At 49.4% G+C, this 27,927-nt stretch overlaps 1 protein-coding gene across 1 annotated transcript in view; it reads left to right on the top strand.

The window, feature by feature from the left end:
* Window positions 1-27,927, top strand: part of LOC100346422 (ATP-binding cassette sub-family A member 17) — a 104,743-nt gene that overhangs the window by 31,185 nt on the left and 45,631 nt on the right. The window contains exons 11-15 of the mRNA XM_051836195.3: window positions 5,458-5,631; window positions 12,498-12,670; window positions 13,623-13,766; window positions 15,870-15,999; window positions 20,609-20,763. Coding sequence (XP_051692155.3) covers window positions 5,458-5,631; window positions 12,498-12,670; window positions 13,623-13,766; window positions 15,870-15,999; window positions 20,609-20,763 — 776 coding nt within the window. The remainder of the gene's footprint in view (window positions 1-5,457; window positions 5,632-12,497; window positions 12,671-13,622; window positions 13,767-15,869; window positions 16,000-20,608; window positions 20,764-27,927) is intronic.

The raw sequence follows: 27,927 nt of genomic DNA, 5'->3' as shown, positions 1-27,927 counted from the left end.
AAACTACATACAGTTTTCCAAATGAATATAGATGGAAAAATCCTCAACAAAATACTAGTAAACTGAGTTAAGCAGCATATTAAAAGGACTATACAAAAGGATTATGGCAAATAGGATCTGTCCCAGGAATGCAAGAGTGAGTCACCCTGTGAATCCATCACTTAATAGAACGAAGGAAAAAATAAACACGGAGTCTTCTCAGCTGCTGCTGGAAAAGCATCCGCCACTTCCAGCAGCTGCACCAGAGGGGGCAGAGGGGCAAGCCACTGCCTGTGACGCTGGCATCCCATGTTGGAGCACTGGTTTCAGTCCTGGCTGCACCTCTTCGAATCCAGCTCCCTGTCAATGTTCCCGGGAAAGCACCGGATGATGGCTCAAGTGCTTGGGTCCCTGTCATCCACGTGGGAGACCCAGATGGAGTTCTAGGCTGCTGGCTTCAACCTGGCTCAGCCGCGGCGCTGTGGCCATTTGGTAAGTGAAACGACAGATAGATGATTCTCTCCTCTCTCTTTCTCTCTCTCTCTCTTTTTACTCCTGTTTCCCTATAACTCTGCCTTTCAAATAAATAAATCTTAAGAAAAAGATCAAAGACCTAAATCAGTGGAAATCTTGTGCTTGTGGATTAGAAACCGTGATACTGTTAGGAGGACAATAGTCCACGAAATTGATACGGGTTAAGTAGAATCCCTATTAAAATCTCAGCAGCATTTCTTTTGTTCCCCCTAGAAACGGACAAGCTGATCCTAAAATTCATGTGGAATCGCAAGGGACCTTAAAAACCAAAACAATATTGAAAAGTGACAAAACTGTGGGATTCACATTTCCTGATTTCAAGCTCACTGCAAAGTTACAGGGATCAAAACAGTATTATTTAGCCGTAGGATAGATGTACAGATGAAAGGAATGGAATTGAGGTTTGAGAAGCAAACTCAGACGGGGAGACCAAGTGATGTTTGGCGAGAGTGAGAGCAGTCTCTTCAGCAAGCGGTGCCGGGACAAATGGAGAGCCGCTCTGGAGGAGCAAGACTGGACTCTGCTGCCTGACATTTGTTTGAAAGGCAGAGTTTGAAAGAGAGAGATACAGAGAGGAGAAGATCCTCCATCCTCGGTTCACTCTACACATGGCTGCAACAACTGAGACTGGGCCAGACCACAGCCAGGAGCCAGGAACTCCAGTCCCGTCTCCCACGTGGGTGGCAAGCACTGTATCCTGCACGCCGCTTCTAGGTGCATTAGCAAGGAGCTGGACTGGAAGCGGAGCAGCTTAGACTCAATGGGACACTGGCATTGCAGGTGGTAGCTGAACCTACCGCACCACAATGCTGGCCTCACCATGCACAAAAATTAACTAAAGATGGCTCCGTAGCCTAATTGTAAGAGTAGACTAGGGGCCAGTGTTGTGGCACAGCGGGTAAAGCATCACCTGGGGTGTGATGCTGGCATTCCATATGAGCACTGGTTCGAGTGCCGCTGCTCCACTTCCAATCCAACTCCCTGCTAATGTGCCTGGGCAAGCGGCAGAGGATGGCCCAAGTCCTCGGGCCCCTGCACCCGCGTGGGAGACCTGGAAGATGCTCCTGGCTCCTGGCTTAGCATGGCCCAGTTCTGGCTGTTGCTCTCTCTCTCTCTCTTTCTCTCTCTCTCTCTCTCTCTCTCTCAAACTGTGCCCTTCAAATAAATAACATAAATCTTAAAAAAAATTGAAACTGGAACGAGCACCGTGGCATAGCGGGTAAAGTCGCCACCTGCAGTGCTGACATCTCATCCGTATGCCAGTTCCATCCATATAGCCAGTTCTAGTCCCGGCTGCTCCTTTTCTGATCCAGTTCTCTGCTTTGTCCTGGGAAAGCAGTAAAAGATGGCCCAAGTCCTTGGGCCCTTGTACCTGCATGAGAGACTTGGAAGAAGCTCCTGGCTCCTGGCTTCGGATTGGTCCAGCTCCGGCTGTTGTGGCCATTTGGGGAGTGAACCATCAGATGGAAGACCTCTCTTTCTCTCTCTGCCTCTGCCTCTGCCTCTCTGTAAGTCTGCCTTTCAAATAAATAAATAAATCTAAAAAAAAAAAAAAAAAAGGAAGTAGAATGGCTGGGACTTGAACCAGCATGCTGATACGGGATGTGGGCACCCAAGTAGGAGCCTAACACACTGTACCACAATGCCTGCTCCTGTCTTGTTTCTTTACACAGATGAGAGTCCATCGTCTGTTTCAGTAATAATCCTTTCACTTACACTCATCAGCTGTCCATTGATCTTTTTTTTTTTATTTTTTTATTTTTTGACAGGCAGAGTGGACAGTGAGAGAGAGAGACAGAGAGAAAGGTCTTCCTTTGCCATTGGTTCACCCCCCAATGGCCGCCACAGCCGGCATGCTGTGGCCGGCACACCGCACTGATCCGATGGCAGGAGCCAGGTACTTATCCTGGTCTCCCACGGGGTGCAGGGCCCAAGCACTTGGGCCATCCTCCACTGCACTCCCAGGCCACAGCAGAGAGCTGGCCTGGAAGAGGGGCAACCGGGACAGAATCCGGCGCCCCGACTGGGACTAGAACCCAGTGTGCCAGCGCCGCAAGGCGGAGGATTAGCCTAGTGAGCCGCGGCGCCGGCCCCATTGATCTTTTATTGCAAAACCTTAGCCTGGTGAGACTCAGCTTCTTGCACCCTCTGCGCCTGTACCCCAGCAGCAGAAAGCAAGACTTGGGGAAAACGCCTGTTGTGCCACTGAGCTCTTCATCTGGGTCCCTAATCCTCGAGTGAGTGCCCTGAGCATGCCTAGGACCCAGGCACATTCCCTCAATACTCTGCCCCTGTCTCTCTGAAGCAACTGTTTGAAACCTCCTGCTCCTCAAGTGGCCAGTGGCCTTTGCCCCTTCCTCACGGAGGCTTCTCAGTGCTGAGCTTGTGTCCAGTGTGGTCCCTGCCTCTAGTCTCTGTTCATCCCCCGTCTGTGAAATTGTGAGAATGGTAGCACTTACCTCAGAACTTAGTTATGAGGATTAAAAGGGGTATTCCATGTACAACACTGAAAACAGTAAGAGCTTACTAGAGATTAGTAATTACTATAAACACTTACAAAAGAAGTGCAAGTTCAGAGAAACTATGGAAGAATAGGCCATGGTGCATGTGGAAAGCTTCAGCCATGGGCTGTCTCATGCCTAACTGAAGCTCCCTCTTTACATACACAGTCCTCACAGCTTCATTGTTATTTTAACTTCTTAGAAGTTAAACATTTGCAAGCTTGAGTTTGGTTTCCAGACTTCAGTAATATTGGCCTTATCTCCAAATCTAAAGCCACTATGTGTGGGACCTGGAACACCTTGAATCCTTGACCATAGTTACCAAGCTTTGTGAGTTGGTTCACTCCCCAAGTGGCTGCAACAGTCAGGGCTGAACCAAACCAAAACCAGGAGCCAGGAGCTCTGTGGGGTTTCCCATGTGAGTGACGTGGCTCCAAGTACGTGGGCCATCTTGTGCTGCTTTCCCTGGCACCTTATTGGGGAGCTAGATGTGTAGCAGAGCAGCTGGGACTCGGGATGCCAGTGTCACCTAACCTGCTGGCCCCGTGCTGAGCAGGTGTATCCAGCCTGCTCAGATGCAAGATGGAGATTAGGAAGGGGAAAGGATGGCCGGCGCCGCGGCTCACTAGGCTAATCCTCCGCCTAGCGGCGCCGGCACACCGGGTTCTAGTCCCGGTCGGGGCGCCGGATTCTGTCCCGGTTGCCTCTCTTCCAGGCCAGCCCTCTGCTGTGGCCAGGGAGTGCAGTGGAGGATGGCCCAGGTGCTTGGGCCCTGCACCCCATGGGAGACCAGGAAAAGCACCTGGCTCCTGGCTCCTGCCATCGGATCAGCGCGGTGCGCCGGCCGCAGCGCGCTGGCCGCGGCGGCCATTGGAGGGTGAACCAACGGCAAAGGAAGACCTTTCTCTCTGTCTCTCTCTCTCACTGTCCACTCTGCCTGTCAAAAAAAAAAAAAAAAAAAAAAAAAGGAAGGGGAAAGGAAGTGATGTCTGTGAGGGGCTTGCCTCAGGGCCCGGCAGTGCTTGATGGATGCTACGTAAACCCACTGCTCTTCTGAAGACAAGGGAACGTTCATATGGATTCAGGGAGAGGAGATTTTAGACAGATATTTGTGCCTTTACGTGAGGATCCATTTCTTTTTTTACGTGCCAACATGTTCTTTATCTTTGCCTAGTAAGAGTGCAACTATAAACGATCTTCAAAAAGTTCATAGGAATGAGTACTATGGAAAAACTGTGTGTGGATTTCTAAAGATTTTTATTTATTTATTTGAGAGGTAGAGTTATAGACAATGAGAGGGAGAGACAGAAAGGTCTTCCGTCCGTGGGTTCACTCCCCAATGGCTGCAATGGTCAGAACTGCGCTGAACCAGAGCCAGGAGCCAGGTGCTTCTTCCTGGTCTCCCATGCAGGTGCGGAGGCCCAAGCACTTGGGCCATCTTCTACTGCTTTCTCAGGCCACAGCAGAGAGCTGGATTGGAAGAGGAGCAGCCGGGACTAGAACCAGTACGCATATGGGATGCCAGCACTGAAGATAGAGGATTAACTTACTGTGCCATGGCGCTGGCCCCAGGTGTAGATTTCAAAAATATTTGCACCAAAATAAACTTTTCTTTTTAAAAGATTTATTTATTTTTATTTGAAAGTCACAGTTACATAGAGAGAGGAGAGGCAGAGAGAGAGGTCTTCCATCTGATGCTTCACTCCCTAATAGGCCGCAATGGCCGGAGCTGCTCTGATCTGAAGCCAGGGGCCAGGAGCTTCTTCTGGGTCTCCCACGCGGGTGCAGGGGCCCAAGGACTTGGGTCATCTTCTACTGCTTTCCCAGGCCACAGCAGAGAGCTGGATTGGAAGTGGAGCATCCGGGTCTTGAACCAGCACCCATATAGGATGCCGGCCCTTCAGGCCAGGGCGTTAACCCGCTGCGTCACAGTGCCGGCCCCCAAAATAAACTTTTCATTCCATTTTCCACAACCTTTTTAAGTACCCTCTAGCAAAAGGTTGTTTATTTACTTGAAAGACAGACAGACAGACACACAAAGAGAGTGAAAGAGAAAGATTTTTGGTCTGCTGGTTCACTTCTCAAATGACTACAACAGCCAGGTCTGGACCAGGCTGAAGCCAGGAGCCAGGAGCTCCATGCAGGTCTCCCCCAGGAGTGGCAGGGGCCCACATACTTGGGTCATCTTCTGCCTTCCCACTGAATCAGAAGTTGGGGAGCCAGACTCACACAGGAGCTGCAGTACGGAATGCGGGCGGCACAGGCAGCAGCTTAACAAATGCTGCACCACAGCGGTAGCCCCTATCGAAAATTCTTAAAAGCTCTCTTCCTTTGTGAAAATCTGAGGCACATGCAGAGACATTTTGCTTACTGTGGCAGGGAAAGGAGGGTTTGTCGTTGCTGGTTCACTGTTGACAAAGCTTTTCGTTCCCTGGCCTCGCAGCCCATGTTGGAACCGCCGTGGGAGGCATCTTCTTCTTCCTCACCTACCTCCCGTACCTGTACCTCACTTTCAACTACCAGCAGAGGAGCCACCTCCAGAAGATCCTCTTCTGTCTCCTGTCGAATGTCGCCATGGCACTGGGGGTCCGATTCATCTCCGTGTTAGAAGCAGAAGGTGAGACTTAGCTTGTTTATCTTCCCCAACTCTCTAAGCTTCGGGGTGCTTTGCCCCAGTTGAAGCAGACGCCAGATAAACATGACTGGCACGTTTCACGCTGCAGTCTGAGCTTTCACAAAAGACTTGCAAATCTGTAGGTACTGGGTAGAGACACTGAAGCCACGCAGAATAGGTGGGGAGAAAAGCTCAAGTATATTAAAGAACTAAGAAATCGTATGCCTGTGTAATTATGAGAAGAAGTTTTAAGAAATTTACTTTTTACTTGCTTGAAGAGTTAGCTCTCCCATCTGCTGGTATACTCTCCAAATGCCTACGACTGCCAGGGCTGAGTCAAGGCTGAGACAGGCGTCACTGTTCAGAAAATGAATGGACCAGCGCCATGGCTCAATAGGCTAATCCTCCGCCTGCGGTGCCGGCACCCAGGGTTCTAGTCCCAGTTGGGGTGCTGGATTCTGTCCCGGCTGCTCCTCTTCCAGTCTAGCTCTCTGCTGTGGCCCAGGAGTGCAGTGGAGGATGGCCCAAGTACTTGGGCCCTGCACCCCATGGGAGACCAGGAGGAAGCACCTGGCTCCTGGCTTCGGATCAGCACGGTGCGCCGGCCACAGCGGCCATTGGAGGGTGAACCAATGGAAAAGGAAGACCTTTCTCTCTCTCTATCTCACTGTCCACTGTGCCTGTCAAAAAAAAAAAAAAAAGAAAGAAAGAAAGAAAGAAAGAAAGAAAAAGAAATAAAGAAAATGAATGAACAGGAACCTTGGCTTCCTGGTAAGGAAGTGTCCACCACAGGTCTGTTGAGAGGTTGAAGCTGTGAGAGCTTCCCCAGGAGTTCCTGGGTCTTGATAACCCAGATATCCCTCATGTTGAAAACAATGACAGGAATGACATAAATTTCTAACACTTGGGAGCACTCCTTTAGAAGACCAGAGTTAGTACAGGTAGTAAAGGCCAAACCTCAGGGAAATTTGGTGATTCCAAAAGGTAAGCAAAGCAGCAGAGCCGTGTTTTCTCTGGAGTCATTGACTGGCAGTACAACTGCACTTTGATCTGATGGCCTTTCAGCACAAACATGGTTACAGACCCTCTAGACCCCAGAGGACTACACCTTTAGGATAAATGTGACCCAGAAATAAACCATTCACCACAGGTTAGCCTGTCTGTGGATTTTAGTGTGCAAGGTGCTTATTAGGGAATGCCCTTGAGACAGTGCCCATGGAAGGAAGCAAGACTGGGTTGAGGGAGGTGTTGAACTGCAGTCCAGTCCCGACAGCCTTGGGCATTACAGAGCTCACAGCGCCCGTCTGAGTGTCCCAACTGGGCCCATAAGACCAGACTGTTGCACGTCCATCAGTCACTGGATATCAGCCACCCAAGAAGTGGCATAACCTCAAGCTAGACTGCTCTGTAACTGAGACAGCCTCAAGGTGTTGACAGCAAATAGGCTTTTGCCATAATACTGACAACTGTTGTACAGGGAGGTGCATCTCTGTGTCCACAGCCCCTCCAGTCACAGGCCGGCGGTCCTCAGGGAAGGCTGCCCTGAGAACTTGTCACAGGTGAGTTCTGCAGAAGTGCTGTGTCTGGGCTGGTGTTGCAAGAGTGTAGGGAGCTTTATTTAGTTTTTCTTTGTTTTATTTGAGAGGCAGAGAGATGCAGACACACACACACAGAGGTGGACAGAGAGTTTCTGACTCCTGGATCTCTCCTCCAAATGCCATAACAGCCAGAACCAGGAGCTGGGAACTCAGTCCAGGTCTCCCAACTACGTGAGCCTTCACCACGCCCCTGCCCGGGGTCTCCATATGAGTAGGAGGCTGGATTAGGAGCCAGACACTCTAATGAGGGATGTGGGTGTCTTCAAACTAGACTGCACGCCCGCTCCCCGGTGATTTTAAGCACTGTTGTCGGGGAATGACGGCACCCCCACCTAGGTGCCTGGAAGAAGTGACGTCCTTCCTGGAGGAAGGCGCTTTCATCCCGTACCGTGAGGGTCTTCGCAACTGGCTTTGGAAGAGCAATAAGCAACACAGGGAAACAGTAATTAAAGATGGAAGGGAATGGAACCCCATAAACGAGAACCAGACAGGAGGGAATGAGACCCCAGAAATGAGGACCAGACAGGAGGGAATGAGACCCCAGAAATGAGGACCAGACGGGAGGGAATGAGAACCCGGAAATGAGGACCAGACGGGAGGGAATGAGAACCCAGAAATGAGGACCAGACAGGAGGGAATGAGACCCCAGAAATGAGGACCAGACAGGAGGGAATGAGACCCCAGAAATGAGGACCAGACGGGAGGGAATGAGACCCCAGAAATGAGGACCAGACGGGAGGGAATGGAACCCAGAAATGAGGACCAGACGGGAGGGAATGAGACCCCAGAAATGAGGACCAGACGGGAGGGAATGAGACCCCAGAAATGAGGACCAGACGGGAGGGAATGGAACCCAGAAATGAGGACCAGACGGGAGGGAATGAGACCCCAGAAATGAGGACCAGACGGGAGGGAATGAGAACCCAGAAATGAGGACCAGACGGGAGGGAATGAGACCCCAGAAATGAGGACCAGACGGGAGGGAATGAGACCCCAGAAATGAGGACCAGACGGGAGGGAATGAGACCCCAGAAATGAGGACCAGACGGGAGGGAATGAGACCCCAGAAATGAGGACCAGAAGTAATAGAAACAGAACAGACTCACAAAGGCTTCACATTTCTTAATTAACAGAACACACATGCTAAAATGACAATACTGATCATATTTTTAATTGTTTTTTTAAGATTCATTTGTTTGAAAGGCAGAGCAACAGAGAAAGAAAGACTGATCTTTCATCTATTAGTTATCGCCTCAAATGGCCACAACAACCAAGGCAGGGCCAGGCTGACAGCAGGAGCCAGGAACTCCCTCAGGATCCCCTGCTCGGCTGGCAGAGGCCCAGGCACTGGGGCGTCCTCTGCTGCCTTGCTAGGTGCATTAGGAGGAAGCTGAAGAGAAAGTGGAGCAGCTGGGACTTGAACCTGCACTCTGATATGAGATGCTGGTACAGTAGGCAGCAGCTTAATCCACTGTGCCACAACATCAGCCCCAATCTTTTCTTTATTTTTCATTTACCTGAAAGGTAGTGCAACACACACACACACACACACACACACACACACAGGGTGGGAGGAGAGAGGTCCCCTATCTGCTGGCTCACTTTCCAGGTGCCTGCAATACCCAGGGATGGGCCAGGCTGAAGACAAGTGCCAGGAACTCCATCTGGGTTTCCTAAGAGGGTGACAAGGATCCAAGTACTTGGCTGCCTTCCCAGGATGCAACAGGAGGAAGCCGGATCAAAAGTGGAGGAGGGGGATGCCTGGCGCCATAGTATAGCAGGTAAAGCCACTTGCTGCAGCACAGCACTGGCATGCCATATGGGCACCAGCTGCTCTGCTTCCCATCCAGCTCCAGTCTTCTTCTTCTTCTTCTTCTTTTTTTTTTTTTAAGATTTATTTATTTGAAAGTCAGAGTTACTCAGAGAGAGGAGAGGCAGAGAAAGAGGGAGAAACAGCAAAGTCTTTAATTTGGTGGTTCATTCCCCAATTGGCCGCAATGGCCTGAGCTGCGCCGATCCGAAGCCAGGAGCCAGGAGCTTCTTCTGGGTCTCTCACATGGGTTCAGGGCATCCAGCTCCCTTCTAATTTGCCTGGGAAAACAGTGGAAGATGGCCAAGGTGCTCAAACCCCTGCACCCACATGGAGACCCAGATGAAGCTCCTGACTCCTGGCTTTGGATCCGCCCAGCTCTGGCTGATGTGGTCATCTGGGGAGTGAACTACCAGATTTAAGATCTTGGTGTTTCTCCCTCTCTCTATTACTCTGCCTTTCAAGTAAATAAATAAATCTCAAGAAAAAAAAAGTGGAGTGGAGCTAGCATTGTGGTATAGCCAGCAAAGCCGCCACCTACAAGGCCAGCATCCCATCTGGGTGCCAGTTAAAGTCCTAGCTGCTCCACTTCTGATCCAGCTCCCTGCTTGTGGCCTGGGAAATGCAGTGGAAGATGGCCCAAATACTTGGGCCCCTGATACCCAAGTGGAAGACCCAGAAGAAGCTCCTGGCTCCTGGCTTTAGCCTGGCCCAGCGTGAGCCATTGTGGCCATGTGGAAAATGAACCAGCAAATGGGAGATATCTCCTCTCTGTCCCTCCCTTTCTCTCTGTAACTCTTTCAAATTAATAAATCTTAAAAAAAAAAAAAAAAAAAGTAGTAGTGAGTAGCCAATGGAACCAGTAATCTCGTATGGGATGCAGGAATCCCAAGCAGTGTCTTCACCCACTGCACCACAGCGCTCACCTCTTATGTTTTGTTAAAGGACAAACTCGAAAATACTGCAGGAACGGGAACTATTAAAGGTGACCTAGGAAGGAGTGTGCATTTGGCACAGCAGTTAGGACACCACTTGGGGCACTGCAGATGGCAGTGCCTGAGTTTCAGCCCCAGCTTTTCAGCTTCCTGAGAATACAGATACTGGGAGCAGCAGGTACTGCTCAGCACTTAGGTCCCTGCCGCCCGTGTGAAAGACCTGGGCAGAGTTCCTGGCTCCTGTCTTCAGCCTGGCTTAGCCCAGGCTATTGTGGGCATTTGAAAAGTAAGCCAGTGAATGGAAGGTCTCTCTCTCTCTCATCTCTTTGTCTCTCTCTCGTGCTCTTAGTTTTTCTCTTTCTTCCTGTTACTCTGCTTCACAAATAAATAATTAAATATTTTTTAAAAATGGAATCATGCAAAGTTCTCCATTAATGCAAGAAAAGGCAGAAAAGAAGAAATGAGAAAGAACCATTTGGAACAAATAGAGAAGAGCTGACATGCTGGTAGATTCATTATGATCAATAATTAAATTAAATGTGGATAATTTAAGCTTGCCAATTAAAAAAAAAAAAAAACTATCAGATTGGCTAAAAAGGCAAATCCCGGGACCATGTTATGGCACAGTGATACCAGCATCCTACTTCCAATTGCTTGTTAAAGTCCAGCCGCCCTGTCTCTGATTCAGCTTCCTGTTACTGCACCTGGGAAGGCAGCAGAAGATGGCCCAAGTCCTTGGGCCCCTGCATACACATGGGAGACCAGGATGATAGAGTTCCTGGCTGTTCCTGCCCCAGGCCTGGCTGCAACCATTTAGATGGAAGATGTTTCTCTGTGTGTGTCTCTCTGCCTTTCAAAAATAAACCGTTTTTTTAAAAGGCAGAACCCGAGTATGTACAGCCATGGACATCAGTGTAGGGGTGGGATTACAACCGGGATGTGTACATTTGGGTTTTGGGGGTACCTGATTTGGGTAGTAGTTTTTCACAGATGTTTTCCTTGTAAACGCTTGTTAAATTTTATGCAGTTAACTAACAATCTAATGTCCGATAAAATAGGAAGAGGAGCTTTGTCTTTTCTATTTGGACATTGCAGAATTTGTTGGATGAGATTGTGCTTAAGAGAATATTTGCTACAACTTTGGAATCCGTCCTGAGATGTGTAGCATTGGTTTGTAACCTGGAGCTCAAAAGATAGAACAAGAGGCAACAGACAAACCAGGATCTCATTCTTGCAGGGGCTTCAAGGCCACCTGGCCTCACATCTCACAGTGTGACTTGTGTACCAGCAGCCTCAGTGCTGCCCGAGGTCTTTTTTAGACATGCAGTACCCAGGGCCGACATTGTGGCCTAGTGGGTAAAACTGCTGCCTGTGACGCCAACATTCCATGTGGGTGCTGGTTCGAGTTCCAGCTTCTCCACCCCCCCCCCCCATCCAGATCTCTGCTAATGGCCTGGAAAAATCAATGGAAGATGGCCCAAGTGCTTGGGCCTTTGCTATCCCCGTGGGAGACCTGGAAGAAGCTCCTGGCTTCTGCCTAGCCCAGTGCTGGCTGTTGCAGTTATCTGGGGAGTAAACCAGCAGATGGAAGATCTGTCTCTATGTAACTCTGACTTTCAAATAAATAGGTAAACCCTCCCCCAAAAAAGACAAAGAAAAAAGAAATGGAGAGCTTGGGCCCTGAGGTGCCCAGACCTACCTCATCAGTGTCTTCATTTTGACAAAGCCACCAGTGGTCAGTGAGCACAGACATGATCCCTTTCCCGAGTGTTGCTGCCTCCCTCCCCCCTTCTGTGCCCAGCCCAGGTGGCATAAATGTGCAGCATCTTGGATGCTCTAAATGGGAAGCTCTAGTGTATGTGTTCCGGTTAGACGTTTGGCCAACACAGGACACGTGTGTGCCTGGGACCTGGTCCCAAGCCCCTCCTCCACGCTTTCCTTTATTCATGAAGTGAGCGTTATGGAGTGTCTGCTGCATAATGGACCCTGAACCAAACATTGGAGATACTGAGATGAAAGACAGCCCCTGACCCCAGAATCCACACACAGAGGTGACTGTGATAAGTGATAGATTCACACTGTCGTACAGGACCGTCTGTAATCAGCATGCGGTAGTCCAGGTGCCCATGGCTGGGCATCCAACCCAGACCAGTGGAGTGGGTGTGCATGCTTCTTGGTGAGGCACTGTCTGTGCTGAACTTTGATGTAAAAATTAGCCAAGCCAAGAAAGGTGGGATATGTTCCAGATAACATGCCCAGGAGGAGGGACAGATGTCTTACATAGCCATAGTTCTTACTTCTTGGTGCCAGGGGAAGTACTGCCACCTTTTGTCAATTAAAAAATGTCGTATCTCATGGAAGGAACTTTCAGTTTTCCTCTTTCCTGTTCCCAGTGTTGATCCCATAATGCCCCTGGACACGGCCGTGCAGCCTTGTCATTGGCCTGCCTCCTTACAATTTGACTGGAAAGTTCTGGGGACTCTTTTCTGCCTTCGGTGTCGGGACTGCTCCCTTCCTTGGTCACAGGTCTGGGCGTCCAGTGGAAGGACGTGGGCAGTGTCCGTGGAGAGTTCAATTTCACCCACGTGCTGCTGATGCTCCTGCTGGATTCTTCCCTCTACTGCTTGGTGGCCTGGTACGTGGAGGCCGTCTTCCCGGGCAAGTTTGGCACGCCCAAGCCATGGTACTTCTTTGCCATGGTGAGTTCTGATGCTGCTATTTTATAGACTGATGTTAGAGTTAGACTTTTTTATTTTCATCCGTATTGTTACCCTTCTTGGTGATGTGTTGATCAAAATCTCATACTCCAAGAAATCTGTAATCTGGGTTCATTCTAAACCTTTTGGCTTGTCGTTGCCGACAGAGCGTAATCAACAGCGAGTGACATTCCTGAGTCTTGCCTGACTGCTGGTGCAGTGTGCTGGGGTTTGGGGTGGGGAGAGTCATGCTCTCAGGACTGCCTGAGGATCTCTCACAGCTGCCCATTTGAGCACCAGCCCCACGTTGTCTGGGGGACTCAGGTCCCACAGTGCTAGAGCCCTCATGTGGTACCATTAGAAGAGCCCTTGAACGTCTGAGATCTCTGTGACCCCAGGGCACTAGTGAGGAACCGGCTTTCCTTGACAAGCATATGAGGTCCTCAGAATCACTGTCCCATGGCGGCTGCTTTTCTTACAAAGTTGACTTCTCGTGGCTGATTCAGTCCTGCCGAATCTTCCGGTGGCCACACCTCACAGGCTTGCCATGTGACCCACCTGTCTCAACTGCACGAGTGCTCAGCCTGGACCTCTGTGGAGACTGCTGTGCTGATCCTTCTTGAGGTGTGGGGAAACAGGCAGGTTGCCAGCTCCCGTGCTTCTCCAGATCTCAGCTCCCCGGGTGCTGACTGTTGATAGGATGCTGCCTCACCTGCACCGGGAGCCTGGAGATGAGGCAGCTTTTGCCGCTCTGTCCTTGGGAGCAGGGTTTTGGATGAAATGCAGATGATTTGTGTGAGTCCATGTGAAAGTTGCTTGACTTCTCCAGGCACCGTTAAATATGTGATCCAACAAGTATGCTGTGGGGCAGTGAAATCTAGTTCAACAAAACACTCCCGCTCCAGAAAGGAAAGTTCACCTAAATGATTAATGTGCAAGTAGACTTCCTCTGCAGCCCTCCTACTGGCGTGGAAAACCTGCACCTGTTACCCAGACACGGCTGGCTGTGGGCGTTCCTGAAAAGTCTGTGACCGGCAAGGTCCTTCAGGAAGAGCCGACCGACTTGATGAAAGGAATCGAAATCCAGCAGCTGTACAAGGTATCAGCTCAGCTCTCCTTCCAAGAACATAAGAAATTGTCCAGATAAGCATCTGTCAAGTTGTTTTTAAAAATGTATTTATTTGAGAGACAGGCAGAAAGAGGGAGCTCTCGTCCACTGGTTCACTCCCCAAATGCCTGCAACACTTAGGCCTGGGCCAGGGCTGAAGCTGGGAGCTGGAAACTCAATCATGGTCACCCACATGGGTGGCAGGGACCCAAGAACTTGAGCCGTCACTGCCGCCTCCCAGGGTCTGCACTAGCAGGAGGCTGGAGTCAGGAGGCAGGTCCAGAAACTGAACCCAGGTGCTCCGATATGGGACGTGGGTGTCTTAACCACTAGGGTGAGCATTCACCCCTTCTGTTGCATTCCTAGCCCAGGGCTTACCATTTCTTGGTTGCAAGATGGCTACTGTAGCTACCCATGGAAACCATAGAGGTTACAGTCTTTTCTTTTGGCAAAATTTATCCTCCCTTCCTCCTTGGTTCCGTTCTGTAGATTACCTCTTACTCTTGTTGCTCAAGATTCAGTCCTGTAGCCTCCTCTGCTGTAAGGGACTGTCAGGGATGACTTAAAACAATCAAGACCATGTGAAGGTGGGAGTAGAGGAAGTTTGCCAATTTCTTTTCTTTCTTTTTTTTTTTTCTTTTTTTTTTCTTTTTTTTTGACAGGCGGAGTGGACAGTGAGAGAGACAGAGAGAAAGGTCTTCCTTTGCCGTTGGTTCACCCTCCAATGGCTGCCGCAGCTGGTGCACTGCTGCTGGCGCATCACGCTGATCCGAAGCCAGGAGCCGGGTGCTTCTCCTGGTCTCCCATGGGGTGCAGGGCCCAAGCACTTGGGCCATCCTCCACTGTACTCCCGGGCCATAGCAGAGAGCTGGCCTGGAAGAGGGGCAACTGGGACAGAATCTGGTGCCCCGACCAGGACTAGAACCCAGTGTGCCGGCACCGCAAGGCGGAGGATTAGCCTACTGAGCCATGGCGCCGGCCCCAATTTCTTTTCTTTTTTATGTCTTTTATTTTTAAAAAATTTTTAAAGATTTTATTTATTTGAAAGAGTTACAGAGAGTTAGAGACAGAGGGAAAGTTCAGTCCCCAAATGGCTGCAACGGCCAGAGCTGCGCCAATCCGAAGCCAGGAGCCAGGAGCTTCTTCTGGGTCTCCCACATAGGTGCAGGGGCCTAAGGACTTGGGCCATCCTCAAGGCTTTCCCAGGCCATAGCAGAGAGCTGACTCAGAAGAGAAGCAGCTGGGATTAGAACTGGCGCCCATATGGGATTCTGGCACTTCAGGCTGGGGCTTTAACCCACTGTGCCACAGTGCCGGCCCCTTATGTTTTTATTTTAACTTTTAATGTTTTTAGCAGATTCAATATAGTTCATAGATACAGTTCTAAGAATATAATGATATTCCCTTCCTCCCTGCCTCCCACTCCCTCTCTCCCGTTGCCAACTTCTCAGCAGCACCCTGCTCCCTGGCGTAATCAGATAGATTTTGAGACAGAGTTACAGCTGAGTCCCACCTGGCTACAGTACAAGTGCAGCCCAAATGCCAGCAGGACAAAAACTCAGGCATATACTGAAGTGCAGTGCTCTCCCTTAGGGTGGCATAATGGGTGGTTTTTACTCATTATAAGGATTACTTATGAAATCCTGTATAATTTTTAAAAATGGAATTTAAGATAGTGAAGACATTTGGCTTGGAAACTACCTGTCCTGAGATTCCTTCTCCAGATCACCACCTCTGGCCAAGCAGACGAGTACCTTCTTCAAGGGCTCAGCAGAACAGAGACGCAGGGGGGATACAGCCTGCTGGTCGTGTTCCAGGGACCTCAGCCTTGAGCGCCGTCCCTGTGTGGTTCAGGGTCTCCACCACCAGGTTGCAGGGGTCAGGGAAAGGCCCTCATAGGGTTGCTCCCAGTTGGCCTCCTCCATAGGTCCAGGCACATGAACTGAAAGAATCGGCCCCGAGTGCCAGGAGCTCCGCCGCAGGCTGCGTTCCCACTGAGGAGCTTGAAGGGAAGTTGGTGCGGGTGCACAGCCTGTCGCAGGCGCCTCTGAAAGGTCACCTGTGTGTACACATCCGGCTTTGACTTTTCCACAGGTGTTTTACAAGGGAAGGAGCGAGCACATAGCAGTGAAAGGTCTCACCGTGAATCTTTACAGGGGGCAGATCACCGTGCTTCTGGGACACAACGGAGCAGGGAAAACCATGACCTGCTGGATGCTCACAGGTACCCGTGTCGAGATGGCCCTCCCGGGGAAGCCCTAGGAACTCATGGAGCATGTCTGCGTTGCTGGCTCCGTGTCCCCTCACTGACGTTCACTACACTGTAGTGTTAAGCGTTGCTTGTGTTTTGCTTCACTATCTGTGTATTATCTGGTCTTTCACTTACCCTGTCAGTCGGCAGGACTTGGTTGCATCCCTGTGGAGCAGCTGTGAATGACGCTCACAGTGTATTCCTCTCTAGTGGAACCTGCCTGGTGGGATGGGGCACCTCTAGCAACTCAGCCAGAAAATCCGCCTGTTCACTTTTGTTTGCTAGAAACCTTTAGAATGACATCTGATGAATTACCCTAAAATGATTTCCACTTCAGAATAATTTTTATGCTTACTTATTTTATGTTCCATCAACTAAAATCATATTTTTGTGAAATTTGAAAACTTAAATTTTTTTTTTTTTGACAGGCAGAGTGGACAGTGAGAGAGAGAGACAGAGAGAAAGGTCTTCCTTTTGCCGTTGGTTCACCCTCCAATGGCCGCCACGGCCGGCGGGCTGTGGCTGGCGCACCACGCCGATCCAATGGCAAGAGCCAGGTGCTTCTCCTGGTCTCCCATGGGGTGCAGGGCCCAAGCATCTGGGCCATCCTCCACTGCACTCCCTGGCCACAGCAGAGGGCTGGCCTGGAAGAGGGGCAACCGGGACAGAATCCGGCGCCCCAACCGGGACTAGAACCCGGTGTGCCGGCGCCGCTAGGCGGAGGATTAGCCTAGTGAGCCGCGGCGCCGGCTTGAAAACTTAAATTTAAGAAACATTTATTGAAGGCTTGGTACATGGAAAGCTTTGTACAAAACTGGGAGAAGGATTTCCAACCTTCAGGAAGTTTCGAAGGCCAACCAGCTTCTCATCACTGCACACAGAACTCTAGACTGTGGGAAGTCAGACTGCCACGACACTCCCCGCATTGCTCATGTGTCCTTCTGTAGAACCGTTAAGAGCAGCAAAATAGTGAAGCTTGTTGGGAGGTGCCTCCGCCACCCCACCGGTACTAAGACATTAAAAACCAAGTCTCCTCTGGCAGGTGCTCACTGGATGGACTCAGTGTCAGGAGTGGGCCTGAGCCGGGCCACTCTCCTGGCTGGGGCTCAGCAGTGCTTCTCAGACGTGGGCATTGCTGCTCCTGCAGTGTGGTGGTGCAGGGGCTCTGTGCAAAGTGATCCAGCTGGAGCCCCCAGGTTGAGTGGTCAAGGAGGCAAGTCAGTCCTCACATTGCTTAGGGCGGCCAGCAGATAAAAACACCCACAGAGCCTTCTCTACTGAATGTCTGTTTGTCTTGTTCTCAGTAACCTTTGATGTCAGTAATTATCTCATTTGAGTGTGTGTCGTTATTTCTGTCTCCCCACCATCTTGCTCCCCAAAGAACCTATTCCATTTACTTGTGGAACCACAGTGCTTGGACAAGGCTCAGCAGAGAACAGGCTTTCAGTAATATCACTGAGTGAATGAATCCATTAACGTGATTGTAAAATCTTCTGGAACTCAGACTGGTAGTGATAATTAAAATGTTTTAAATTTATGTATTTGAGAAGCAGAGTTACAGAGAGAGAGAGAGAGACAAAGAGAGAGGTCTTCCTTCCTCCGGTTCACTCCCCAAATGGCCGCAATGGTCAGAGCTGGGCCGATCTGAAGCCAGGGACCAGGAGCTTCTTCTGGGTCTCCCACATGGGTGCAGGGGCCCAAGGACTTGAGCCATCTTCCACTGCTTTCCCAAGCCTTTAGCACGGAGCTGGATTGGAAGAGGAGCAGTTGGGACATGAACTGGCACCCATGTGAGATGCAGGCACCGCAGGCAGAGGCTTAGCCTACTATGCCACAGCAACAGCCTGTGTTAATGATATTTGTCCGAGAATCTCTGTTACAGATTGGTTTAGTGTGACAGGGCTCAGAGAAAGCCAGCTCCGCCTGGAAAAAGTAGCAGTGCTGAGACACAGAAGCACACCCATGTGGGCTCAGTAGCCCAGACAGTGCAAAGCTGGGAGAGAAAACCTGGCTGTTGCCCAGAACATCAGACAGCAATGGGCATTCATATCATAATCTTTTGCAAGGAGGCCCAAAATTTGACACAGGCATGCTTTGTGTCTTAAACCCCATTTCTCTGCCCAGTTAATATGGTTTTGGTTCTTCTATGAATTCTTCTGTTCAGTTCTTCTGTTATATAATTTTACCTAAAAAGACTTGTTACATTTACTACACGATAGTATCACCTTTTTTTCCTCCCTCTCCCAATGATAGATGCCTTATTGTTCACAACCAAAATGGAAGATCTAAGAATCTATTTAGTGGGTGCTTTGTTAGTATCTAAAATTTTTCAAACCTTGTCCTCCCATCAGTTGACATGCCAAATCTACATATATTGATTTAGAGTAAGGAAATAATTAGAAGAAGTAGATAGAATTGTGAAAAATTGCAAATAACCTAAGTATCCATCAATGTGAGTTGAATAAATAGATAAATAAGATATATTAATAACAATTAAATCATTTTGGTTCTTAAAAATCATGTAGATTTTGTTGATGTGAACAAAAACCCTTAATGGATTGTTACATGAAAAAGCCACTTTAAAAACAGTAATGGAGGCCGGCACCGTGGCTCACTTGGTTAATCCTCTGCCTGTGGCGCCAGCATCCCAAATGGGTGCTGGGTTCTAGTCCCAGTTGCTCCTCTTCAAGTCCAGCTCTCTGCTGTGGCCCAGGAAGGCAGTGGAGGATGGCCCAAGTGCTTGGGCCCCTGCACCCGCATGGGAGACCAGGGGGAGGCACCTGGCTCCTGCTGTGGCGGCCATTTGGGGTGTGAACCAACAGAAGGAAGACCTTTCTCTCCGTCTCTCTCTCACTGTCTATAACTCTACCTGTCAAATAAAAAAATAAATAAAAAGGCAATAGAAAAAAAACACATAAAAACAGTAATGTATATTTTCCCATTTTTTAAAAGATTTATTGGGCTGGTGCTGTGGCTCACTTGGTTAATCCTCCGCCTGCAGCGCCGGCATTCCATATAGGTGCAGGTTCTAGTCCCAGCTGCTCCTCTTCCAATCCAGCTCTCTGCTATGGCCTGGGAAAGCAGTGGAGGATGGCCCAGGTGCTTGGGCCCCTGCACCCATGTGGGAGACTGGGAAGATGCTCCTGGCTCCTGGCTTTGGATCGGCACAACTCCGGCCATAGCGGCCATTTAGGAGGTGAACCAACAGAAGGAAGACCTTTCTCTCTGTCTCTTCCTCTCACTGTAACTCTATGTTTCAAATAAATAAATAAATAAAATCTTTAAAATAAATAAGCGTTTATTTATTTGAGAGGCAGAGTGCCAGAGAGAGAGAGATTCCATTCATTAGTTCACTCCCCAAATGGCTGCAACAACTGGAGCTGGGCCAGGCTGAAGCCAGGATCCCAGAACTTCGTCCACTTCTCTCACGTGGATGGCAAGAGCCCAAGCACTTGGCCATCTTCTGCTGCTTTCTCAGGCCCATTAGCAGGGAACTGTTTCAGAAGCAGAGCAGTGGGGATCACAAACCAGCGCCCAGAATGGGATCCTGGTCTCAGATGAGGTGTCTTAACGTGCTATGTCACAGCGCTGGCCCCAAATTTTACCATTTTTGTTCAAAACAAATGTGTAAACCAATTATATATAAACTCTACATAAGGCCAAATAGCACAGTGTTAACAGCAATCAGGTATTGATGATGGGACTTGTATGGCCTTCATTTTCTTTGATTCACATTTTTAAACTTTGCTGCAATAAGCATTCATGGCCTCTTTTGATCTAATGAGAATAAAGACAAAGATCCTGCAGTGAGCAGGCTGCCGGGTTCACCCTGTGCCCGTTTGGCAGTACATGAACTCATTTGTTCACTGAGTGGTTACTGGGAATCAGAGACAAGATTCTCAATCAAAACTGCTAGAATCCCAGAATACATTTCTCCTTAGACATATTTCCTAGGCATACAAATTATTATTGAACACTTACAGTAATATGGGGCCAGTGATGTGGCATAGTGGGTTAAGCCACCCCCTGCAATGCTGGCATCCCATTTGAGTGCCAATTTGAATTCCAGCTGCTCGACTTCTGATCCATCTCCCTGCCAATGTACCTGGGAAAGCAACGGAAAATGGCCCAAATACTTGGCCCTTGCCCTCATCATGGGATGGAGTTCCGGGCTCCTGGCTTAGGTCTGGCCCAGCAATGGCCATTTGGGGAGTGAACCAGTGGAAGGAAGACGTCTCTCTCTTTGTCTCTTCCTCTCTCTGTAACTTTGCTTTTCAAATAATAAGTAAATTTTTAAAAAGTAATAATTTGCTTTACAAATGCCTTGTGTTTTACTTATTTAACCAGGTTGGAATCACTCAAACACAGGAAGGACATTGCCTGTCCCTCTACTAATCCCCACACATTACGTACATGTCATGCATCAGACATATGCTCCTTAGGTGTTACTGGTTGTCTGTGGGGAAAAAAAAAAACAGGATCAGGCTATCGGTGTGAGAATGAGCAAACAGAGCAGGGGTATAATTAAACCTTTGCACTGCTGTGTGCTCTGATGTTATGATGTTGCCTCCCTTGCTTCTAGGTCTTATTCCCTGTTCAGGTGGAAAGGCATATATCAACGGATACGAAATTTCACAAGACATGGCTCAAATTAGGAAGAGTATGGGCTGGTGCCCCCAACATGATATCTTATTTGATAACCTCACAGTGGCAGAACATCTTTCTTTCTATGCCCAGGTGAGTTGGTGGGTAACAAGGATTTATTTTCTCTACATCCGTTCCTGGGAATGGGAAGGCCAACTGTGCTCTCTGACACAACCTGGGAGGGTTTTTCAGGGAAAACTTGTGTTTCCCTAATCTCACCTCTTCTGACATCAGATGTGTATGGGATTTTCCTACACCATTCAGTTCTCTAAGTCTCCAGACACCAAATGGGTGTGCTTCAATTCAGTTGTGACACCAGCTGCGGGGCTGCAAAAAAAGAGTTAGGGTTAGGGTTAGGGTTAGGGTTAGCCCTCAGCCCACAGCTGAGGGCTCTGTTCCACGGATTGCCCCCACTTTGGATGCCAGTTGTAAGTCCCAGGTGTCACCTGTATTTATGCCAATTGGGTATCAATCAAAAGTTGCCAATAACCTCCTGCTTAGGTTCCACTATTTTCTTTAGTAGCTCACAGAACTCAAGGAAGCATTTACATTGAATAGTTTATTTAAAAGGATGTTATGGATACAAGTGAGCAACAGGTGAAGAAGTAAGTGGATAAGGTGTTCAACACCTGCTCAGAAATACACGGAGCCCTTGGATTAGAGATTTTTATACAGGCTTTGTCACAGAGGGGTCATCAGTTATTAGCTCAGTCCCTAGAGGGTGTGGAATGGGGATGAGAGTTCCAAGCTTCTAATCATGGCTGGGACTTTCTGCCGACCAGCTCCCACCCTGAGGCTATCCAGGACCTCACCAAGAATCACTTCCTTAGAACAAAAGACATTCCTGTCACAACGGAAATGCCAAGGGATTTAGTTCTATGTAATAAACCAAATCAAGTGTTCAAAATATCAGAGGAGCCGGTGTTGTGGTACAGGGGGTTAAGTAACGCCTGCAGTGCTGGTATCCATATAGGCTCCAGTTCAAGTCCTGGATGCTCTACTTCCAAACCAGCTTCCTGCTAGTGTGCCTGGGAGAGCAGCAGAAGATGGCCCAAGTGCTTAGGCCCCTGCACCCACGTGAGAGACCCAGATGAAGCTTCTTGCTCCTGACTTCAGGCCGGCCATTTCAGGCATTTGCGGGGTGAACCAGCAGGTGGAAGACTTCTGTTCTCTCTGCCTCTCTCTCTCTCTCTGTAACTCTGCTTTTTTTTTTTTTTTTTTGACAGGCAGAGTGGACAGTGAGAGAGAGAGACAGAGAGAAAGGTCTTCCTTTTTGCCGTTGGTTCACCCTCCAATGGCCGCCGCAGCCGGCGCGCTGCGGCCGGCGCACCACGCTGATCCGATGGCAGGAGCCAGGAGCCAGGTGCTTTTCCTGGTCTCCCATGGGGTGCAGGGCCCAAGCACTTGGGCCATCCTCCACTGCACTCCCTGGCCACAGCAGGGGGCTGGCCTGGAAGAGGGGCAACCGGGACAGAATCCGGCGCCCCGACCGGGACTAGAACCCGGTGTGCCGGCGCCGCTAGGCAGAGGATTAGCCTAGTGAGCCGCGGCGCCAGCCTGCTTTTCAAATAAATAATAAATAAGAATCTTCAGAGGCTGGTGCTGTGGCTCAGTGAGTTAAAACCCTGACCTGGGGCGCCAGCATCCCATATGGGCGCCGGTTCTAGTCCTGGCTGCTCCTCTTCCAGTCCAGCTCTCTGCTGTGGCCTGGGATAGCAGTGGAGGATGGCCCAAGTGCTTGGGCCCCTGCGCCTAGATGGGAGACCCGGAGGAAGCTCCTGGCTCCTGGCTTTGGATCGGCGCAGCTCTGACTGTTGCAGCCATCAAGGGAGTGAACCAGTGGATGGAAGGCCTCTCTCTCTCTCTCTCTCTCTCTCTGTCTCTGCCTCTCTCTGTAATTCTTTCAAATAAATAAAATAATTCTTTAAAAAAAGAATCTTCAGGCCGGCGCCGCGGCTCACTAGGCTAATCCTCCGCCTAGCGGCGCCGGCACACCGGGTTCTAGTCCCGGTCGGGGCGCCGGATTCTGTCCCGGTTGCCCCTCTTCCAGGCCAGCCCTCTGCTGTGGCCAGGGAGTGCAGTGGAGAATGGCCCAGGTGCTTGGGCCCTGCACCCCATGGGAGACCAGGAAAAGCACTTGGCTCCTGGCTCCTGCCATCGGATCAGCGCGGTGCGCCGGCCGCAGCGCACCGGCCGCAGCGGCCATTGGAGGGTGAACCAATGGCAAAGGAAGACCTTTCTCTCTGTCTCTCTCTCTCACTGTCCACTCTGCCTGTCAAAAAAATAAAAAATAAATAAAAAATAAAAAAATAAAAAAAGAATCTTCAAAACAGCACTAAATATCAGAATAAAAGATGTTTCTAGAAGCCTTTCACTCAGAAAATTACAGGGGCTGTAGAGGCTCTGTCAGTCATCAGGACAGAGGCCACATTTTCATTTCTTCCTATGTTGGTTTTTTTTTTTTTTCTTAACAGGCGGAGTGGACAGTGAGAGAGAGAGACAGAGAGAAAGGTCTTCCTTTTCCATTGGTTCACCCTCCAATGGCCGCTGCGACTGGCGTGCTACAAGTGCACAGTGCTGATCTGAAGCAAGGAGCCAGGTGCTTCTCCTGGTCTCCCATGGGGTGCAGGGCCCAAGCACTTGGGCCATCCTCCACTGCACTCCCGGGCCACAGCAGAGAGCTGGACTGGAAGAGGGGCAACCAGGACAGAATCCGGCGCCCTGACCGGGACTAGAACCCGGTGTGCCAGCGCCACAGGCGGAGGATTAGCCTATTGAGCCGGGGTTCCAGGCATTTCTTCCTATGTTATACCCTTTAAACCTTTCATGGGTACTAGACCTTCAGGAAGAAGAGGTGTGGCATTTAAGATTTCTGAGTTAAAGTATCTCTAAAAACTATTTTAATTTTTTTACTATTTATTGAGGTAAGATTCACCATTCTGTTTTTTTTTGCAATGTCCAGATCTGTGGCTTTCACTGTGCTCACAGTGGTGTGTGATCGTCAGCACTGCTGCACGGTCCGGCACTCCCATCACCCCAGAGTGCACTGGGTCCCACTCAGTGGTCGCTGCATCGCTCCCTCCCCCACCCCTAGCAGTCACTCCTCTGCTTTGTCTCTGTGGATTTGCCTGTCTTGGCTGTTTCATAGAGATGGAGTCAGACAATATGTGCCTGGCTTGTTTCCCAGAACTTGCTGTTTTTAAGTTTCATCTGTGTTTAGCATGTACAAATACTGTGCTCCTTTAAAAAAAAATGATTTCTTTACTTATTTTGAAAGGCAGAGTTACAGAGAGAGATTTTTCCAATTCTGATTGACTCTCCAAATGGCTCCAATGGTCTGGGCTGGGCCAGGATGAAGCCAGGAGTCAGGAGCTTCCTCTGGGTCTGCCATGTGGGTGCAGGGCCCCAAGCATGTGGGCCATCTTTTGCTGCTTTCCCAGGAGCATCAGCAGGAAACTGGATCAGAAGGAGAGCAGCCAGGACTCAAACCAGCACCCATATGGGATGCCGGCACTGCAGACAGAAGCTTAACCTGTAACACCACAACACCAGCCTGAATACTCCTTTTGATGGTTGAATAATATGCCATTGCGTGGACAGGCCACATTTTGTTTATTCACTCATCAGCCGGTGGACTTATTTCCATTCTGTTGTGTCCTGGCTGTTCCTCTTCCAATCCAGCTCTCTGCTATGGCCTGAGAAAGCAGTAGAAGATGGCCCAAGTGCTTGGGCCCCTGCACCCATGTGGGAGACCCAGAAGAGGCTCCTGGCTTCTGACTTCAGATTGGCTCAGCTCCATCCATAGTGGCCATTTGGAGAGTGAGTGCTGGGGCTGGCACTGTGGCATAGCAGGTAAAGCCGTTGCCTGCAGTGCCGACATCCCATAAGGGCATTGGTTCAAGTCCTGGGGAGTGAACCAGCTTCTCCTTTCCTCTGTGTGTAACTCTGGCTTTCAAATAAATAAATGAATCTTTTTAAAAAATAAAGACAGCCGGCGCCGCGGCTCACTAGGCTAATTCTCTGCCTAGCGGCGCCAGCACACCGGGTTCTAGTCCCAGTTGGGGCGCCGGATTCTGTCCTGGTTGCCCCTCTTCCAGGCCAGCTCTCTGCTGTGGCCAGGGAGTGCAGTGGAGGATGGCCCAGGTGCTTGGGCCCTGCACCCCATGGGAGACCAGGAAAAGCACCTGGATCCTGGCTCCTGCCATCGGATCAGCGTGGTGCGCTGGCCGCAGCGCGCCGGCCGCGGCGGCCATTGGAGGGTGAACCAATGGCAAAGGAAGACCTTTCTCTCTGTCTCTCTCTCTCACTGTCCACTCTGCCTGTCAAAAAAAAAATTAAAAAAAAAATAAAGACAAACACTGCTTTCTTAAAGATTTATTTTTATTTATTTGAAAGAGTTACAGAGAGAGGTAGAGACAGAGAGAGGTCTTCTATCCACTGGTTCATTCCCCAGATGGCCACAACAGCCAGAGCTGAGCCGATCCAAAGCCAGGAGCCAGGAGCTTCTTCCAGGTCTACCATGTGGGTGCAGGGGCCCAAGGACTTGGGCCATCTTCTACTGCCTTCCCAGGCCACAGTAGAGAGCTGGATCGGAAATGGAGCAGCCGGGACTAGAACCATCGCCCATATGGGATGCTGGTGCTTTGGACCAGGGCTCTAACTCTCTGAGCCATAGTGCTGGCCTGGATAAACACTGCTTAAAAAAAAAAAAAAAAAAAAAAAAAAAGAGAGAGAGAGAGAGAGAGAGTGCACCATCGGATGGAAGACCTTTCCATCCGTCTCTTCCTCTCTCTGTAACTCTCTTAAATAAATAAATAAATAAATAAAATCTTTAAAAAAATGAATAGTGCTTCTGTGAACATTAGAGTTTTTCAATTGAACACCTATTTTCAGTTCTGGGTGTATACCTAGGAGAGAAATTCATGGGTCATATGTCAATTCTGACTAATTTTTTTTTAACTTTTTGAGAAACTGCCATTATAGTGGGTATGGGGTTGTATCTCCTGGGTTTGAGTTGTGTTTCCTTGATAACCATTTTTCTTGTGTCTGTTTCCATTTATATTCTTCAGAGAAATGTCTATTCAAGTCTTTAGCTCATTTTTAATTAAGTTGTTTACATTTTTGTAGGTTTTTTTTTTTTTGATAGAGTTAGACAGTGAGAGAGAGAGAGACAGAGAGAAAGGTCTTCCTTTTCCCATTGGTTCACCCCCCAAGTGGCCACCACAGCCAGTGCGTCGCAGCCGGCACGCTACACCAATCCGAAGCCAGGAGCCAGGTGCTTCCTCCTGGTCTCCCATGCGGGTACAGGGCCCAAGGACTTGGGCCATCCTCCACTGCACTCCCGGGCCACAGTAGAGAGCTGGCCTGGAAGAGGAGCAACTGGGACAGAATCCGGCGCCCCAACCGGGACTAGAACCAAGGGTACCAGCGCCGCAGACAGAGGATTAGCCTAGTGAGCCACAGCGCCGGCCTACATTTTTGTAGTTGTTATCAGAAGTTTTGAAAATTATTTTCCAGATGCTAGACCCTTATCAAATATGATTCACAAATAGTTTCTCTCATCCTCCAACTTGTCTTTTCCCAAGTGTTCTTTGATGCACAAGTTTTACATTTTGACAAAGTGTAATTTATCTATTTTCTCATTTGTACTTATGCTTTTGAAAAACATTGTCTAGGATTTTCACCTGCATTTCCTGTTAAGATTTTATTGTTTTAGCTCCAAATTCAGATCAGGGGCCCATTACGAGTACATTTTTTGTAAATGGAATGAGGCGGGGGTCTGAAATTACTCCCGTGTGTACATCCAGTTGTCTCGGCACCGTTTGTTGAAAAGGCTATTCTTTTCCCCCACTGAATGGTCTTGGAACCCTTGTCAAAATCACTTGGTCACATAAGTCTGAGATGCTGCCTGGACTCTCAGTTCCGTTTTATTCTGTGTCTGTCTGCGCACCAGGACCACGGTGTTTTGATTATTTGTAGGCAGCTTTGAAATCAGAAAGTGTGAGTCCACCAACATTGTTCTTCTTTTCAAGATTGTTTTGGTTATTTTGATTCCCTAACATATTCTTGTGAATTTTGGGATCAGCTTGCCCATTTCTATTCAAAAAAAGCTATTGGAATTTTTATAGGGATTGTATTCAACTTTATAGGTTGTTGTGGATGGTAATGTTATTCTTTTTAAAAATAAATAAATAAATATTCCCCATATGGTGATTAAAGACCTTTTTTTGTAATGGTCTTTTTTTTAAAGATTTATTTATGGGCCGGTGCTTTGGTATAGCAGGTAAAGCCATTGCCTGCAGTGCTGGCATCTCATGTGGGCGCTGGTTTGTGTCCTGGCTGCTCCACTTCTGATCCAGCTTTCTGCTATGGCCTGGGAAAGCAGTAAAGGATGGTCCAAGTTCTTGGGCCCCTGAACCTGTGTGAGAGACCTGGAAGAACCTCTGGGCTCCTGGCTTCGAATTAACCCAGCACCGGCCATTGTAGTGAGTGATCAGCGGATGGAAGACCTTTCTTTCTCTCTGCCTCTTCTGTCTCTGTGTAACTCTGACTTTCAAATAAAAAAAGAATGAGCCAGCGCCACGGCTCACTAGGCTAATCCTCTGCCTAGCGGCGCCAGCACACCAGGTTCTAGTCCCTGTCGGGGCGCTGGATTCTGTCCCGGTTGCCCCTATTCCAGGCCAGCCCTCTGCTGTGGCCAGGGAGTGCAGTGGAGGATGGCCCAGGTGCTTGGGCCCTGCACCCCATGGGAGACCAGGAAAAGCACCTGGCTCCTGGCTCCTGCCATCGGATCGGCGCGGTGCGCTGGCCGCAGCGCGCCGGCCGCAGCGCGCCAGCCGCGGCAGCCATTGGAGGGTGAACCAATGGCAAAGGAAGACCTTTCTCTCTGTCTCTCTCTCTCACTGTCCACTCTGCCTGTCAAAAAAAAAAAAAAAAAAAAAAAAAAGAATGACAGGGAGAGAGAGATCTTCCATTTGGTGGTTCACTCCCCAAATGACCACAATGGCTAGGGCCTGGCTGAAGCTAGGAGCCAGGAACTCCATCTGGTCTCCCACAGGGGAGGCAGGGACCCATGTACTTGAGGCATCATCTGCTGCCTCCGAGCAAGTTAGCATGGAGGGGGATCAGAAGCAGAGCAGTGGGTCTCAGACTGGCAGTCCATCAAGGGCTGCCGGCATCATGGTGGCAGCTTAACTCAACATACCACGTCTGCTCCAGTAATGTTATTTTTAACAATATTTAAGATCCCAATCTAAG

This window comes from Oryctolagus cuniculus, chromosome 19, assembly GCF_051225735.1.
Source record: "Oryctolagus cuniculus isolate XC-2025 breed Fujian yellow rabbit chromosome 19, ASM5122573v1, whole genome shotgun sequence".
NCBI classification, from domain to species: domain Eukaryota; kingdom Metazoa; phylum Chordata; class Mammalia; order Lagomorpha; family Leporidae; genus Oryctolagus; species Oryctolagus cuniculus.
The sequence above is the reverse complement of the archived record's forward strand: the minus strand, read 5'-3'. Positions and strand labels throughout refer to the sequence as shown.